Below are 17,423 nucleotides of genomic sequence, written 5' to 3' on the forward strand. Positions count from 1 at the left end.
TTATATCTTTTATATCTTATCATTTGACATTTTACAATGTTTGAATCACTTTCGAAACTTATCCCCAAAAAGTTCCACGAGGTAATTAGCTAAGCTTTTTTTTGTTGTCTTCTTTGATGTTTCCGCTTTCGTAAAACCTGCCCCATTTTGCCCATATTGCAAAGGTGGACTAAATGTACCGAAAAACAAAAATTATGTTTTTTTTTTCATTCCTTCGCGCTATTTTGTAAGTAATTCGCGTTATTTTGTAATATTATTTCGGAAATATAATTTGTTTATCATTTTTAATATAAAATTACGAAGATTATTACATTTTCATTGCTATATTTAATTATTTAAACGTATTATAATATTTTTTCTTATTTTTGCTCACTATATTTCAGCAGCCCTTTTGTTGGTTTTCTTTTTGGTATTTTTAGTGTATTTTAAAATTTCAACTATGAATTCAATTTACCTGCACATAAAAACCCCCAAATTTTGAAACAAATTTTATCGAAATACTAATTTTGGCCACGAAACCGCTTGGATGTTGCCCCACTGTGTATTGGGGGAAAATTACAATTGAAATAACTTCACATTTTAAACTAAAGTTAAGTACGAAGAAGGAAGAATTTTGACAAAAATTACCTTAATGTCACCATTTTGAAACATTTCTGAAAATCAGCAAAAATTCCTAAAGGATATTCTTCTCAAGCTCTTATAAAGTTAGTTATACTAACAGTTTTTGCAAAGTTACGTTGTTTATTTAAGCCCAAAATTAGATTATTTCAGGAAAATTTAAAATTAGAACAATGTAGTGAGTTATTTTCTTAAATAAGATTTGCTTATTTTTGGTGACAAGGAGAGAGTGCCCTAAGTTAGGAAGAATACATACTTCATTTGTACGTCTCAATATAAGTCGAAATATTTTCTTTTTTACTTTTTCTAAAGACGGTTCATTATAGAGATTTGTGAAGATGACACGCATTTTATTTGGAATTTTCAAAATCCAACCAAATTAAAAATTCGTAATTTTAGTTCATTCGTAAATGGAGAGAGTTAAATCTTAACGGATAGATGACACTAACAAAGCAAAATACCTATTAAAATAATTTAAGTCTAATATTTTTAAGGTTTAAAACAACAACTTTAAATTGTATAAACATTTTTTTATAAAATGTTATAAAGAAGATATTTTATGTTGTAAAATGTTATTTTTTATAAAGAAGGTGCCAAACATTTCCAGGAAGGAATTATTTAAGAAAATTAAAAAGCTTAAAATTAATACATTTTACCTTATTTCCTGAGTTTATGACTTTAGCATATCATCGAAAATACTATATTGCAATCTCCTAATTATTATTTAGAGTAGCTAAGTATTTTCTTGAACCACGTTATTTAGAAAAGAATCAGAAATTGCAATTTATACTAACATTAAAGTTCAAACTTAAATTTGTTTATTTTCTCAATATGCAGAGATGCCAACTGCTCTGGGCACGCCAAAATAATTAAAAAAAAAAACGGTAAATAACTACAAATTAAATTTTGCAAATATTTGACTATTTTTGCTTGCTTTTTAAAACTATAACATGACATAAGTACTATAAAGTGGTGAATCATATACGTCTACGAATTATTTAGAAATAGTGGTGGATAAAATTCTACTAAAGTTGGCATCTCTGAATATGGCCTAAAAGGAATATATAAAAAACGAGAACGTCCTAAATACTTCAATTTTTGTAAATAATTTGGAAAACGGTTTTTTTTGTTCTTTTTCGAAACCGATTAAGATATACTTTTGAATTCGAACACATTTATCTTTTTGTGAAGATCAAACTCTTGAGCTCTTTTTGTTAAAAAACTGTAACCTTATAGTAAGGAACAATTATACAAGAAATTAATTAGTAACGTTTATGTGGGATAATTATTTAATAACACTTCACAGCATGAAAAAATTTATATCAAAAATAGTAAACAATTTGCAGAGAAAAGGAACTTAAATACTTTTTTTTTTGAGGGCGTAGAAATTTTTTGCTTTGCTAAGTGACTGGCTCTCAAGTTGGCTTTTACACCTTACCAACTTTAAGCTCTTACAAAGTATAGTTTTATACTTAATTACTACTCACAGCTCCAGCTATTCATATCGTGTTTTAAAATTAACATAGATTAACATAGATTAAATGCCGTGATGGCTCAGAGTATTGAGAGTTTGTTTTTCATTGAGGTGTCCCGGGTTCCAATTCCTGCTGTGACTAATCGATTCTAATTCTGCACCCGGACGGATCAAGGGTTAGAGTCCCCTTGCCATCAGATTAAAAGTGGTCGGTTTTCGTGGTTTTCCTTTCCGGTTAACTCAAATTCGTGATAGTTCTATCGAATAAAATGTCCTCCAAAAAAGCCAAATTTCTCCCAATACTTGTTAATCCTTGTCTTCTGGATTGGGTTCAAATATATCAAGCTACGTAGTTAAAAATTGGTAGTCTCAAGTCCAATATTGGGTCGGCTCTTCAATGACGGTAAGAAATGACAATATAGAATAAAATGGTCAAGGAGGAATCAGGTTGGTGCAGCGGTAAAATAATTCCCATGCAAGGTTTTCCTCCCGATGTAGTGTTCGCTGTTTTCCATGTAGGTAAAAAGATATATTTGACATTTATTGTCATTTAATGGAACTGCGAGAAGTTTCTTTTGAAACAGTTAACAGGAAGAGCAAAAATATTATATTTGGACTTAACGTAATACTATATTGTCCCAAATAACTTAATACCATATTGTCCCAAATTCTTTCTTTATAAAATGCTAACCATTTAAATAATAGTAGTTTAATAAATTTATCAAGCTTCTAGTTGAAAATAAGACACTCTATTAACACTTTTGTAAATCTATTGATTTAATAATAAAATATTAAATATGGGAAGTGAATTTTTCTCATTTGTAATGCATACCAATGTTATGGAGTTGAAAAAATATTTTTACTTTAACATACAATTTTCAATATAATTTTCACTGACAGTTTATATTTATATTCATAAATTTCATATTTCACGTTTTAAAATATTTTTAAATTTAATATTAAAACATCACAGAATGATAAAGACGAGTGAAGAAAAACAGAATAAATATAAACTAACTTAATCTTAAATTTGTTCACTTTATTTTACATCAGGTATGGCAAATTTCTCCCAGTGATGAAAAAAACCACCCTCAAAGAAATAGATTTCTTCCATCCCAAGTGGAAGAAACTCTTTTCTAAGCAGAAATATTGAGTATTTAAAGAGTTATTTTACTAAAGAGTTTCTAACTACAATCTAGTTTAAATAATAATATCAATTTTTGTGGTTTTAATAATCTAACATTTTATACATAGGTAAAAACGAAAGTTTTTATAAATTTCTAATGAAATTAAGGGTAGCTAGTTTATCATTACTATTTTATTTCAAAGAATATACTAAATTGTAATTTTATATTTGAAGAACTATCAAAATAACATAATTGAATTTTATTAATACTACTAAATCACATACTGAACATAGATAAAATTAAAAGCCCATATTGAATTCTCAATTGCAAATAGCTTATTCTTATAATTGAATAATGTTAATAATGAATACTCAAACCAACCAGAAAATAATTTAGAGAATGAGGTTGTTAATCCAACTCTAGGCCTCTTCTCAGCTACAACAACACAGGATTGAACGCAGCTCAAGTTTATCCCTCTCTGCAATGAAGAAGACTAACTGTAATAATAATTACAATGAATAACATACAAAATGATACAAATTTTATTTGCCTTATGATGTATAAATGTATAAAATATATTAGAACTAAAATAAATATTTAAATTCCAGTGTTTCATTTGCAAACACAAAAAATAATAATATTATCCCATTCTGTGAAAAATAATTAAATTATGTTAAAAAAATTTCTTTACTCCTACCAAAAATAGTCATAGACTCACATACTTACAAATAGTCACTTATTACATATTTAAAATAAAATTACTTAAATTGTATAATTTAAGTTTCGCTTTCTAGAGAATTACACAAAAAATAGGAATGATAATCAGTAGAGACATTTCTCTATAGCGTTCTATCTTCACGAAATTTTTTACAGGATAATAAATACATGAAATTAAGGATTTAATTAAGATTTTTACAGTTTCTCAAATAGATAAGTTTTAAAATATAATCAAAACCAATTAAATTAATAAACGCAATAGAAAAAACTCGTTTGGCAAGTAATTAAACTGACAAACAAGCAGGATCAACATTTTAAAATTATCGAAAAATTTATAGCAGAGTTCAAAAGTCAACCCAAATATGAGACAGTCAACAAAAAGTCACTGAAATACAAAAACACAAAAATTTCTATCACTTTTTATCATATAATAGAATTTGTTAAATGTTTAGAAAACAAATATTTTTAAATTATTAAACATTATCAAAGGATAAAAAAAATGAGAGGAAAAGTTTTAATAAATGAAAAGAATTTAAAAGTGAATGAGAATGTCTGAAAAGAATAAGAAATCGTAGCATAATTTATAGGAATAAAAAAGTCTTGAACTAGTTTCTATTTCTTAATAGACTAATATGTTTTTGAATTGTAAAAACATATAAACTAAAAATATTAAAATTTGAAGAGGGTATAATCAAGCAAAAGAAAGGACATAAGAAACAGGTGTAGTAGTGGAACAGCCCTTGAAATATCAGAATGTAGAAATCAAAAGAAAATTGATTTTCGAATGTTTGGAAAGAATAGATTATAAAGAAAGTCATAAAATTAAAAATCAGAATTTATCAAAATTTTCCTTCAAGAATTCCATTCTTTCCAAATATTTCGTAATGCACTTTTTTTAAAAATAACATCTTTCAACACAGATAGCTTTCACCCTACCAACGGCACACTTTAATTATTTTCTTTATTTGATTAATCGGTTCAAGCTTGTACCCCAACTGCCTTTTTTTTCCTTTTTTGTAACTTGTTTATAATTTTCTCTTGCATCTCTGCGTTTCTCTTTCATTTTGAGTGTACAAGCAAAGGAAGTTTCTTAATTATAAAAAGAGAAATATGGTATGTCTTTTTATAAAGCATTATTTGTGCTTTAGAGCACATTGTTTCGATATGGACATATATAGTACAAAATTAAACATTTTATCACCGAAACAAATTTTGTTTGGTCTTAGTAAGTTGTAAAGCATATTATACTAAAAAAAGTGTTGCTTAACAGAGCAAAATGTATTTAAATAGTTTTTAAAAAAATCATGTATTTTCAAAGAAAGAGAATAAAACAAATAACTGTGGAATTTTTAAATTCATCTTTATCTGGATCAACCTGTAAGTACAGTTTGCCGAAAGGAGGTAATTAAGTTTCTCGTATAGAATTTCGTCAGAAACAGATCAAACATTGCTATGATATAAATTTTAAATCTAAAATATAAGCATTATAAACTATACCAGCCTGTAAAAAACAATTAATGTTTTGAAATATGCTTTGGTACAAGGCAATGGTTCTGAGTATAGGCAGAGTGCATGGAGTTAAAAATTTGTCTATAAAGAAAATTAAAAAGTGTACGAGGCAAAATGATACTAAATGAATTTCTTAAAAAAAGTTTAATTTCTATCCTAATGGCCAAAAAAATTCCCTAAAAAATAGAATCAAAGTATAAAGAATACATTATGATCGGAATGTGTTTGAAAACTCTCTAAATGGGTAAGTGTACACACACGAATGGCCAAGAAATTTTGTGAATGAAAATAGGCTATTACATTACCTTCAATTGGCTAATAGATGATCCAAAGCCTTTTGTGCTAAGTTCCATAATGCCATATGAACAGAATGTATTAGGAATTCTAAAAAACAAAGAAACAAATTAGAAACTATCAAAAAAAATTTTTTTTTACTTATTTTTACTATTATTTAGAATGAATTATAACCTTTGTATTGACTAGATGTTGACAACCAAAGGGCGGGATTAATTTCAACTTCCGATGGTGGGATTAAAATGGTATGGTGATCTGAATAAACACTAAAATAAAAAAATATATATCTTAATGCGAAAGAAATTAGCAATACATACAGTGATGGGTTCTTACAATGAAAATATTTAAAATTTCATTAAATATTTTCATTTTATTTAAATATAAATATCAACAATTTCTAAAATGCATTTAAAAATTAGATCAACTTTTAAATTCACATATATAAATATAGAAGAAATATAAAAGAAAGTTAAATTCATCACTAAATGATTCTTTTTTAATTTATGAGTAAAATTTTTTTCTCTCATAACACACCAAAAATATTTTAGCATACTTTTTCTAAGAGTCCTGTCCGATCAATAAATACGCATCAATTCCATTTGTATTAAAAGCATAATATCAGTATTTTGCTTATAAAAAGCTTACTTACAATTTCTGTAGAAGCACAAAACAGTCCAGTTGCAATTAGTAAATTTGTTGTCATTTCTTTTAAGCATAAAAAAACTTTGGTTGGGAAAACAAGCTCCTACACCAAAAGTCAAGTATCAAAACAAAAAGTGCCATTTTTGTTATAGTGCCGACAAAAAAATAAGCGAATGAAAATCTTGCAAGGTCATGACAACTATGAATGTAAAGGTTTTTTACACCACTGTAGCAAGAATTGAATAATAAAGACGAAATCTCGTTAGTTTTGATATTCGAAACCTAATTATTTTGAGTCCGCAATTAATAAAGAGGATACCTTATGCACAAAGCTTCATGAAAATGTATTGAAAATTTCAAGATATTAATTAAAACTCTTTTCTTATAAACACATTTAATTTAAAAAGTACCTCAGGCAAAAAATTTTTAAAATAATCTTAGTCACAAATTATAATAATTTTGATAAAATAATTTTAGTCAATTTGGAGGAAATGCTGTATTGGTTTTCATAAAAAATATTTCCTTTATGTCAATGCATGTGTGAACATTTTATTTATTTATTTATTTTGCTATCACTATTGATCTTTTAATTTTTGAGATTAAAAAAAATATTAAAACCAAAAGACTTTTGTGTATGTATATGAAGAAAAAAGAATGCAACCCTCTCTAGGATAGTAAAGGAATTTCTTTAGTATTTATCAAGCCTTAAGGATGAAAAGTTACTAAAATGCTTGTGTCACAAGAATAAATAGTTAACAATTTCCCTCTAAATGAATTTTCCATCACTATGAAGATCACATCTATAGTGACTATATGCAATTTTCATATTATGGAAATTTTAATTGCAAAAAGTTGCAATAACTTTTTAGCAGAAAATACAATAATAGATGATAGTTTTAAAATGTTTATTATGCATTGCCCTCTTTAATACATTAAAGTGCATGACAATAACAAAATGTTGATCCTCTGCATAATAACACAGTAGAAAAAAAGCACGAAATATAACAGTAGTATTATAGTGATAGAAATAGACTTTCTAAAACATTATTAGAGTGAAAGTCAGAGACAATTATTTAACTTATGGAGAGGCTTTAAGTAAGCACACTTGTAAAAAAACTCAAAAAAGATAATCAAAAGCATTACATTGAAAATATTAGTTTAAAATTATATTTTATAATCTTATCTTAATTGAACAGATTTTATTCACTATTCTGATGTCAGATATAATTTTTTAATTGCCTCTACTTAAAAAATTCAATATAAATCCTGCTTTTGCTGATATAGCACATATAAGAAAATCACAAACGGTTTAAACTATTAAAGAGAAAAAATAACTTCACTAATTTAATTGATGTGAGTAAAGTTAACAAGTTACCTATTCAAACACCATAAGGCAAAACCTAAACAACAGTAAGGATCAAGGCCAAAAGCTATATATCTTGATGGATATAATTCACAAGCAAGTTTCATACTTGTACAGAAAGAGGTTGATACTGCATGGGACATCCGAAATATGTTATTTTTTTAAGTCAAAATAAACAGACTGAATAAAGTTATAAATATTTAATTCCAATTAATTTAAAACAATATTTTAAGAATACAAATAAAACAGTAAAATATTTTTATACCTTAATACCAGCTAGCATTCCAGTTGTGCTAACATTTAAATCCGAATAAGTTATCATTTCAGGAGTTGGGGCTCTATATATGCTAGTTAATTATTTTTTTGGAATGTCATCAGTATCTAAGATGAGAGGCCACGACTTTATATCAACAACATTGCCAGCCTCCTATGGGCAAAAAAAAAATTAAAAATCCAATTAATTTAAAATGAAAAATTCTCATTAATTTACAATAATAATTTCCAAAAAGTTGAAAAAAGTACAATAAGCCATGTTAAATATATTGATTACACAGAGCATATAAATCACAATTAATGGAGGAAAAAAAACAGAAAGAACTTGAAAAACACTCCTCCTTATCTATGGTAAATATTTTAATTTTCTAAGATTTTTAATAGACATTTTACACAAAGTGTTTTTTAGCCATAATCCTACATAACAAAATACATCTTACAGATATTCCTGCAAGTTCAACCCTAAGTTTATTTTTGAGATGAATTTTAAACAAATCAAGTATTTCTCAGCAGCATAAGTAAAAACATCTTGATGCTTTTTTAATGTTTGTTTGTCCTTAAACGAGTGTTTTTTTTCACTGTAAAAATATAACATTTCAAATTTATTCTTATCTCTATCTGTTATTATTCATTTTTATAAATCAGAAATTGGTAGTAAATGAAAAATAATTTAAGTACTACAACAATAGGTAGTGGCAGGTGACACATCAAAGATTGTTTGTGGTAAAAAAGTGGTATTTCAGGCACATAGATTTGGTCCCACCATGAGCAAATTCATATTTAAGGCAAAAGATTAAACTGAGCCTCAGTTCAATTGTGTTTTTATAACATAAAATGCGTAATGGTAACATAAAAATATGCTACCCACATGCAGGATCTTGGTGTTTACCTTAAAAAACCAAGAGTAGATGCATACTATAAACTAATACAGGGTGCGAAGACAGATTTTTCAACAAAAAATAAGCACCTTTTAAGTACTTTTTAAGCACTCAAAAAATATTTTTAAGCACTTTCTCAGAAAAATCATAACTAGGATCTGTATAGTAATAAAAATTTGTTTTTTCTATCGTTAAAATTTATAAACATAAATTCAATAAATTCTAGTTTCTGATAAATATTGCAGTGAAAATATTTCATCTTTTGTAATTTAGAACAAGAATCAACACGGCAAAGGAAAAAAATCTGTTTTCAAAACTAAGCACTTTTTACAAACCCCGAATAAAAAAAAACGCCTTTAAGGGCTTTTAAAAAACGTAAATCAAAAATAAGCACCTTTAAGCAGTTTTTAAAATCTCTATGCACCCTGTAATTTACAATGAAGAAACAAATAAAGCATTTAGACTTAATCCAGTAGACTTTTCACGTTCAGCATTTTATGCACGAAAAATTTTCCAAAAGGAAATTCAGTTTAATCATTTTAAAAAACACTAAAAAAATCCTTAAAAGTAAAAAAATTAACCACTAATGCTTACCAAATACACCATTAGGGACAAAAGAGAAAAAATCATTGCAGAAGTAATTGTAGTCTGAAATCATTGTAGTCTGAAAAAAAAGTAAGTGATATAAAAACTTTTAAATTCTAAATTTGAAAATTTTCCTACCAGAATGAGCTTCTCCAGGTTTAGGAAGATTGGTAACACAGGTGTGAGGGCACATCAAAACATTGGCTGGATGCAAACTTCCCTCTTAAAATCGTTTTTTTTTATTCAGATAAATGAATACCACCGAAAGGAGTAAAAACGATTTTAAATTAGAAACGTTATATTTTTAGATTTGTTATACGTCTGTTGTAAAGTAAAAGGCTTTCTAACAAGTTACATCTTACTAAATTGATAAAAAAAAATATGATAAACAAAAAATGACGAGCGCAAATAAAATAATCCTTACAGTTTCATTAAGGCTTGAAAGACAATATAATAGGAAACTATAAAGATAAATAAAAAATAATAATTTTATTCAGTTTATAAAAATGAAGAAAAAAATTAAGTAGTGAATAAAGCTATTATTTTAAATTATTTTTGCTTAATTTTCTTGGAATTATTTTATTTCTCTTAAAGATACAAATAATTCTAATGAAATAGATACTTCAATTGTTCCTAATGGCATTAAGGTTATACATAGTTGTCATGCAGGTTAAAATACAGAATAAAGTACAAAATATGCAGATAATAGAATAAAAAAATATTTTTTAAGAAGAAGAAAGGCTATTAAACTTGTCATAAATGTAATAATACACATATTATGCACTATGATAGACAGTGTGAGATTTTTTTTCATTTTGTGATGTAACAAAGTTAACTATTAGCCAATATTTTAGTCAAAAAAGGAATATTTGCCACTGCCTCGTTCAATATCAAAGATTTGGATTTCCAAACCTGTGAATAGAGAAGATTTTCTTTCTCACACATAGAAAACAAATCTCAATTACATAATGATGAAATATCATTTCTTGGTTACAAAAATTGAGGAAATATATAAATTTGAAAATGTAGTTAAGAAGCTCAACCCATAGCACATTGTATATTAACACAATATTTCTATTCAGATTTCTAGATGTTTTCCATTGTCATCTAGACAAGTCCCATAATAATGTTGCAAATCAGAAGTAAAAAGTAATTTAGAAATTGAAAAGCTACAAGAGTAAACGGGTTGCAAAATCTATTTTTCCATTGATATTTCTAGGATATTTTTACTTACTTATGGCAAGCAAATGGACAAAACTAAAGCAAGACAGTAAATTCCAACTTGATGAATGCTATCAACAGCTTGCAGTACTCTACTCATTCATTGAAAACTCTGAAAAATATAATAGAAAGAGTTCATTAGAATTATCATCACAAAGCAAATTACACAGTTATATTTTTTTTACAAAACAATTGAGTGAATAAAACCTTAACAATACTGTTACAGGTAGCATAGACCACAGTGCTGGCGTAAAATATCCTCAGTGGCAGACGGATCATGGGTTAGAGTCCCCTTGCCATCAGGTTAACCGTGGGATGCTTTCGTGGTTTTCCTCTTCATGTAACACAAAAGAGGGTTAGTTCCATCAAAAAAAGCTTTCCATGAAGGCAAATTTCTCGCAATACTTGATCACTTGTCTTCCGGTTGGGACACAAAATTACAAGGCTGCGTAGTTGAAAATTGGTAGTTGTAAATGCAAAATTGAAAAAAAGAATTTCCTTGACGATGAGGTTTTCTGGGTTCGATGACTGGTCTATATGGGTTCGACTCCCAGCTTGAGCCAACCAAAAAGTTGAAATAAAAAATCATCTCTGTAAAGGGGTCATAGGTTAAAATCCCTTTACCGGTCGGGCTAATCATGTAAGGTTTACGTGGTTTTTCTCTCTATGTAACACTTGCATTTTTTTTTTTTTGTGTATGTGAAAAGATATGCTCGACATTTGTTGTCATTTAATGAAACTTCGTGTAAAATGCTGAAAGAATTTTTCGAAACAATTAACAGGAATAGTTTGATGTAAAAATATCACATTTTGAGGAAATAAAGTGAAACTTATAACTACTATATCGTCCCAAATCTTTTTATTCTAAAATGATGAACATATAAATACTGGTAACTCTTAATAGATTTATCAACCTTGTGTTTGAAAATATAATGACATTCTATTAACAAGTCAATAAAGCTATTTCTTTAATAAACAAATATTTAATATATGAAGTGCATTTTTCTCATTTGTAATGTATACCAATATTATAGAGTTTAAACATATTTTTACTTTTAGATAAAATTCTCAATTTTTTGCATTTTTTACAGACAATTTCAATCTTTCATTTAATATTTCAAAATTTAAATAATGGAAATCATGCAATATAAAGAATCATATACATATATTTTTCTAAGAGGGATAAAAAAATTGTTAGGATAGTTTTCGGTATCCAAAGTGCAAATCGAATAATCGGTTAAGCCGTATAATATATAAAAGGGAACAGTACTTCAACTATTTTTTTTTACTTTTAAAATAATATGAATTTATTTTAAATTTGTTAATAAATTATTGTATTATAAATTAAAAATGTTCAAGACGAACACAAAAACAACAACATTTTATTTTATCGTCAAACGTTAGACCGCGATAAGTGCCAAAATGGTTCGTGTCAAAATAAGTTTAAGGTAACTTTTGACCAATAAAACATATGTTAATAGTTCACATTTAAACATTAGCTCATTTTGTTTTATAGCTGGTGTAGAACATTGAATCAGTAGCCCATGTCAGCTCCAATTTACAGTCAAGCATTGGGGCAAACTAGCCTTTGTAAAGGAATTTTTGATAGAACTAACCCACATTTGCGTTACAAGAAGAAAACCCCGAAAACCTCAAACGGTCATCCCGACGGCAAGGGTATAACATTAGCTCATTGCAGTAAGTCCTTAGTCTATAAAAATTAAAAGAAATTTCGTATCTTTCGCATTGCTCATTACTTTTATTACATTATAAGCTTATGAGCTTATTTAAACAAAATTATGGAAAACTTTAGCTATTTTATAGCACAGAAAGTAAAATTTGAATTTTGCAAAATTATCAAATTAAAAAAAGGTATGGTCAATACATGCTTTAGCTGATTCCTGATCGATAAATCGCAAGTTTAAATTTCAATTCCAAACATTTAATTTCATTCCAAACATTTCAAGGAAATCTTAAGACATACGTGAAGTTTTCTTAACCCATCCACAACATTAATTTCCACCAGAGCAAATTTCAGCTAACTTATTATTTAAGAAATTCAATCTCGAATTTCACACTCAAATTTTTGCCCATTATAACAAATTATAGGAGTCATCCAAAAACAAAGTAGGTAGGTAGGTATTTTATTTACGTCGCACTAGAACTGCACAATGGGCTATTGTCGACGGTCTGGGAAACATCTCTGAGGATAATCTGAAGACATGCCATCGCAAATTTGATCATCTGCAGAGAGGATGGCTCCCCTGATTCGGTCGCCCGACGACCTGCACTTGAAGTCGCGCACTTGACGGTAGAACAATTTAACTAGGACCGATATCGTGCACCTTCGGTCCCTACGCAGACTAATTAAACTGGTTACCTACCCGCTTACTGATCACAGCCAGTGATGCTTGACTTAGGTGTATTATTGGGAACAGTGTGTTTACGATCAGTTCACTGCGGGACTCCAAGAACAATCAAAGCAAAGTTTATCTTAATTTTTACCTAGAAACAGTAAGTTTCAATTTCACCTCCAGAAGTTACCTCATTAAACAAAATTGTCATCCCAACGAAAACTTTCTTTATGTCATCAGCAAAAATTAGGTTGTAGAAAAAATAAGCGTAAGATAACTTTCGCCTTAAAAGTTTGGAATACTGCTTAAAAATATTTATCAATTGTATTAAATAGTTTTCCTAACAAGTTTTGTTAGACCACCCATTAATAAAAAAAGTATGGTCAAAACAAGTTTCAGCTCATTTATTACATAGAAACTGTAATATTATGAGAAAAAATTGCAAATAACTGTTGGCGCAACAAAGTTTTCATTATCATACCTATTAAAAAATATGACTAAAACAAGCTTTTGCAAACTTTTAATCTAGAAGGAAATTTTTCCTCAAAACAAATGCTTACCGCACAAAATTGTTAGAGCATATGCTGCTTTAACAAAACATATCGTTAGCTCTCCCTCCGGAAAAAGTTATGGCCAATACAAGTTTCTCAAAAATGTACGACTTAATATGTACGAAACTACAGGTTTGAATTTTGCGACCAAACGCTTAGATCATTAAGGAAATCGTTAACTGTCTTAAATGAAAAAAACTTTGCAAAACAAGTTTTAGGTAACTTTCGGCCTAGAAACTATAAGGTTGCATTTTGAATTCACGAATTGTAAGAAATATTTAGTATTAGTAATCAGCGCGACAAAAGGTTCCTTAATATTCCCACCAAAAAAATTATGACAAAAAAGTTTTACCTAAATTATGACCTAGAAACAACAAATTAGAAATGGAACTCTAAACCTAAGTCCATTTTAGTAGCCCGTAACCATAACTAAAAATAATGGGAATTCAGTGTCGCATGTCAACTAGGGACTCATAACTAGGGACTGCATTAGAAATTAGGAGATTGTAGGAGCCAGTTTATCGGAGGGCTTACTTGTCTTCACTTTAAGCCAAATTCAAACGTTACTTATATAAAAGATGAGCTTAAAATATTCATAATATAATTAAATTATGATATATCCGTAAATTTGAGCTTGAATTTATTTCAATTTCTGTTATCAGACATCGCTCATAACCTTTCACTCACTTTGCCCGAAAAAGTAAGCAAATCTCATTTCTCTTTTCGACTTTAGGTGCTTTCGTTATACAGTCAAACCTCGATATCTCAAACTTGAAGGGAGAGGATACAAAATTCGAGATACCGAAAATTCGAATTATCAAAAATCGCATGTTTTCGATGGTAGAATAAAGAAAAATGCTCTTTAATACCTTATTTACTATTCCATATTTATTCTTAAAACACTTTTTACACTTCGATTTAAAAAAAAGATTCAATTGTTGTTTGCTTTAGAGATACACATCTCTAAAGCAAGGTAGTTTGTAACACTTTCTAAGTGGACTATAGCTTTAAATGTCTCCTCTGACATATTTGGCTGCCTCTCAATAAATCTCCTTACAGTGTCCACTGCAGAAAGTGCTTGTTTGTTAGTAACATTGGGTGGTAAATCTTCGATTTCCTCATCCTCTTCTTCTGATAGTTCACAAGAAGCTTTCCTTTTAGCAATGATATCATTGTCATCCCACTGACCACACACCGTTACTGCATCATCTACGTTTACAAAGTCATGAAATTGCATGTAATCAAGTTTCATGAGTCCGTTCAATCTGTCCCAATCATTTTTGGTGTAGTTTTCAGCAGAATTAACGATATTGATTGTTTGACTACTTTCGTGATCTTTAATGAATCCAGCCTTCTTGAAACCATTCATCATCGTAGAGAAAGACACATCATTCCATGCCACTGACGTCTTTATGTCCATTTTTTAAAAAGAGTTTATCATAATGAGAATTGGTTTTCTATTCTTAATTTTTTTTTTTTTTGGAATAGTTTCTTAATCTCAGAAGAAAAATCTACACTATTTATGGAGGAAAAGGATTCAAGTTATCGAGGGATTAGAAAAAAAGTTTTTTTTAGCATTGAGTGTATAGGAAATTTGAAGGGAATTTTTTTTTCTTCGAGATATCGAAAAATTCGTGAAATCGAGGTTCGAGTTAACGAGGTTCGACTGTATTTGAACTGTCTGAAAATGTATTGAAGCACTAGAGTAATAATTCTTACCAGAGCTATGACGAATCACAAAATACAATTCTCCATCAAAGACAACATCCTATCCTATAAAATGCAAAGTAATCAATAAGATAGGAATAAAATATCAGCCTTTTAAATAATAATAAATTTAACACGCATATGAATATGTGGTCACTATATACTTATTTATTCGAAGAAAAATCTTATTACAATACTGTTCAATGCGTCCAATTCTTCCCCATACCTCCGTCAACCATAGTTAGCCCTCTAAACATAGGGATGAGTTATCAGTCGCCACCGGCAACAAGGAGAATAAAATATATAAAAAATGGCGATTAAACAAATGCCTGCCATTCGCAACCTGACGCGACTCTATTCCGCCAAAATTGCCCCATGTGCTCCAAAATCAGTGATTTCGACATTTCGTATTACGCAAGAAATATGCCATATTCACCGAAACTTTCATTCCACACATTCTTGTTGTTATTGTTGTTTCTAATGTCACTCACCCATACTAGCAAGCCTGTTGGGTGAAACTAAGCGAATTTTAAAGCTGAGGGTGCGTTTCTTGTTTTTCAGTAGCTCCATCTATAATCTACCATCTATGATCAAGACGACGTGCGTGACTTCAGACACACACGCCGCAGCCCGTTTGAAGGGTGGACCCATTCATGCATCTACAGATCATAATATTGACCTGAACCAGAGAACGATCGATTTCCAATTCAGATCCCCTAGAAGTATGATTTGTTAAGGAAATATGAAGGATTTTGCGACCCGTCAGATTTAACGTGCACCAGTCACCATTTACTGCACGGGGATCGAACTCACGACCACTTGGACATGGGCCCAACGCTCTATCAACCAGGCTATCCCGGCATGGCACGCATTCTTTCATTCGCAGAAGTTACAAAATGACTAAATAGGATTTTAATGACGAATAAAACTTTTTTTTTATCTTCTTCACTTGCGGCGAAACGAAAAAAAGATATTTACAGTGATAAAGGTTTCTTTTGAGAATAAAAAAATTTATTTTATTAGATTTAAATTCTAAATTATTGTTTTTAACGGCGATTTTATTCAGGTGCATTTTTAGGAGTTGTTTTAGACTTTTTCTATCGTCGTTTCTTTCTAAAATTTTCGGCTTTTAAGTTCTGCTTTAACGAATTTTTTCCGTCCTTTTTTTCCTTTTTCTATAATTTTTTTTTAATCTTTGTTTACATATATTTTTCAACCGATTCTAATAGAATATTTTGTTTTGAATTAATTATTGCTTTGAATTCTAATAGAATATTTTGCAAAATTGTGGTAATAAGAAAATAACGATTTTTTTTTGTCCATTTTTTTGTTTTTCTATAATTTTTTTTTTATCTTTGTTTACATATATTTTTCAACTGATTCTAATAGAATATTTTGTTTTGAATTAATTATTGCTTTGAATTCTAATAGAATATTTTGCGAAATTGTGGTAATAAAAAAATAACGATTTTTTTTCGTCCATTTTTTTTCTTTTTCTATAACTTTTTTTTTATCTTTGTTTACATATATTTTTCAACTGATTCTAATAGAATATTTTGTTTTGAATTAATTATTGCTTTGAATTCTAATAGAATATTTTGCGAAATTGTGGTAATAAGAAAAATTGAGATTTTAGAACTGTTTTTTTTGTTGTTTTTTTTTGTTGCTATTCTTTATTTAAAATTTTTTGTTTCTATCGACGCTTTTATTACGCGTTATTTTTTAAGAGCATTTCTGATGATTTAATTTTTTTTATTTCCATTTTTTCCTAGATAATATGGAAAAATAAAATTTTGCTTTTGAATTCAAAACCATCCATTTTCCTCTTTCGCTTCATTCATAACTGTCAGAAACACTGTTAGTATCGTTTTTATGCCTGTTTTATATTGTTTTTGATTTATTCTTCGCTATCTTTATTATTTTGCTATAAGTGGTGATTCTGATATATATATTTTTTTCCATGTCTTGCATTTCTTTTATTTTTCCATTTCATTTTTTTTAAGAAATGTAAGCGTGTGTTTTTTTTTAATCGAAGTGTTTTTTAGTATATTATGTAAGCTAACATGAAAAACTGATAATTTGCTCAAAACTTTTAATAAATATAGATAAA

The 17,423-nt window shown here is 28.5% G+C and overlaps 1 protein-coding gene across 4 annotated transcripts in view; it reads right to left on the bottom strand.

The window, feature by feature from the left end:
* The window catches only part of LOC107441641 (coatomer subunit gamma-like), a 139,750-nt gene that overhangs the window by 52,699 nt on the left and 69,628 nt on the right, over positions 1-17,423 (bottom strand). For 3 of the 4 annotated variants that reach the window (XR_015430317.1, XM_087154734.1, XM_087154732.1), the window contains 7 exons: positions 15,326-15,379; positions 10,715-10,813; positions 9,490-9,559; positions 8,010-8,171; positions 5,914-6,005; positions 5,751-5,829; positions 3,601-3,697 (listed from right to left, as the gene is read on the bottom strand). Coding sequence is in view for 3 of the 4 variants with exons in the window: in XM_087154734.1 (XP_087010860.1) it covers positions 3,601-3,697; positions 5,751-5,798 (145 nt within the window). In the remaining variant the exon portion in view is untranslated. The remainder of the gene's footprint in view (positions 1-3,600; positions 3,698-5,750; positions 5,830-5,913; positions 6,006-8,009; positions 8,172-9,489; positions 9,560-10,714; positions 10,814-15,325; positions 15,380-17,423) is intronic. The other variant, XM_087154733.1, reaches the window with a different exon arrangement.

This window comes from Parasteatoda tepidariorum, chromosome 11 (genome assembly GCF_982258835.1).
Source record: "Parasteatoda tepidariorum strain Cologne lab strain chromosome 11, Ptep-v5.0, whole genome shotgun sequence".
Taxonomy (NCBI): Eukaryota; Metazoa; Arthropoda; class Arachnida; order Araneae; family Theridiidae; genus Parasteatoda; species Parasteatoda tepidariorum.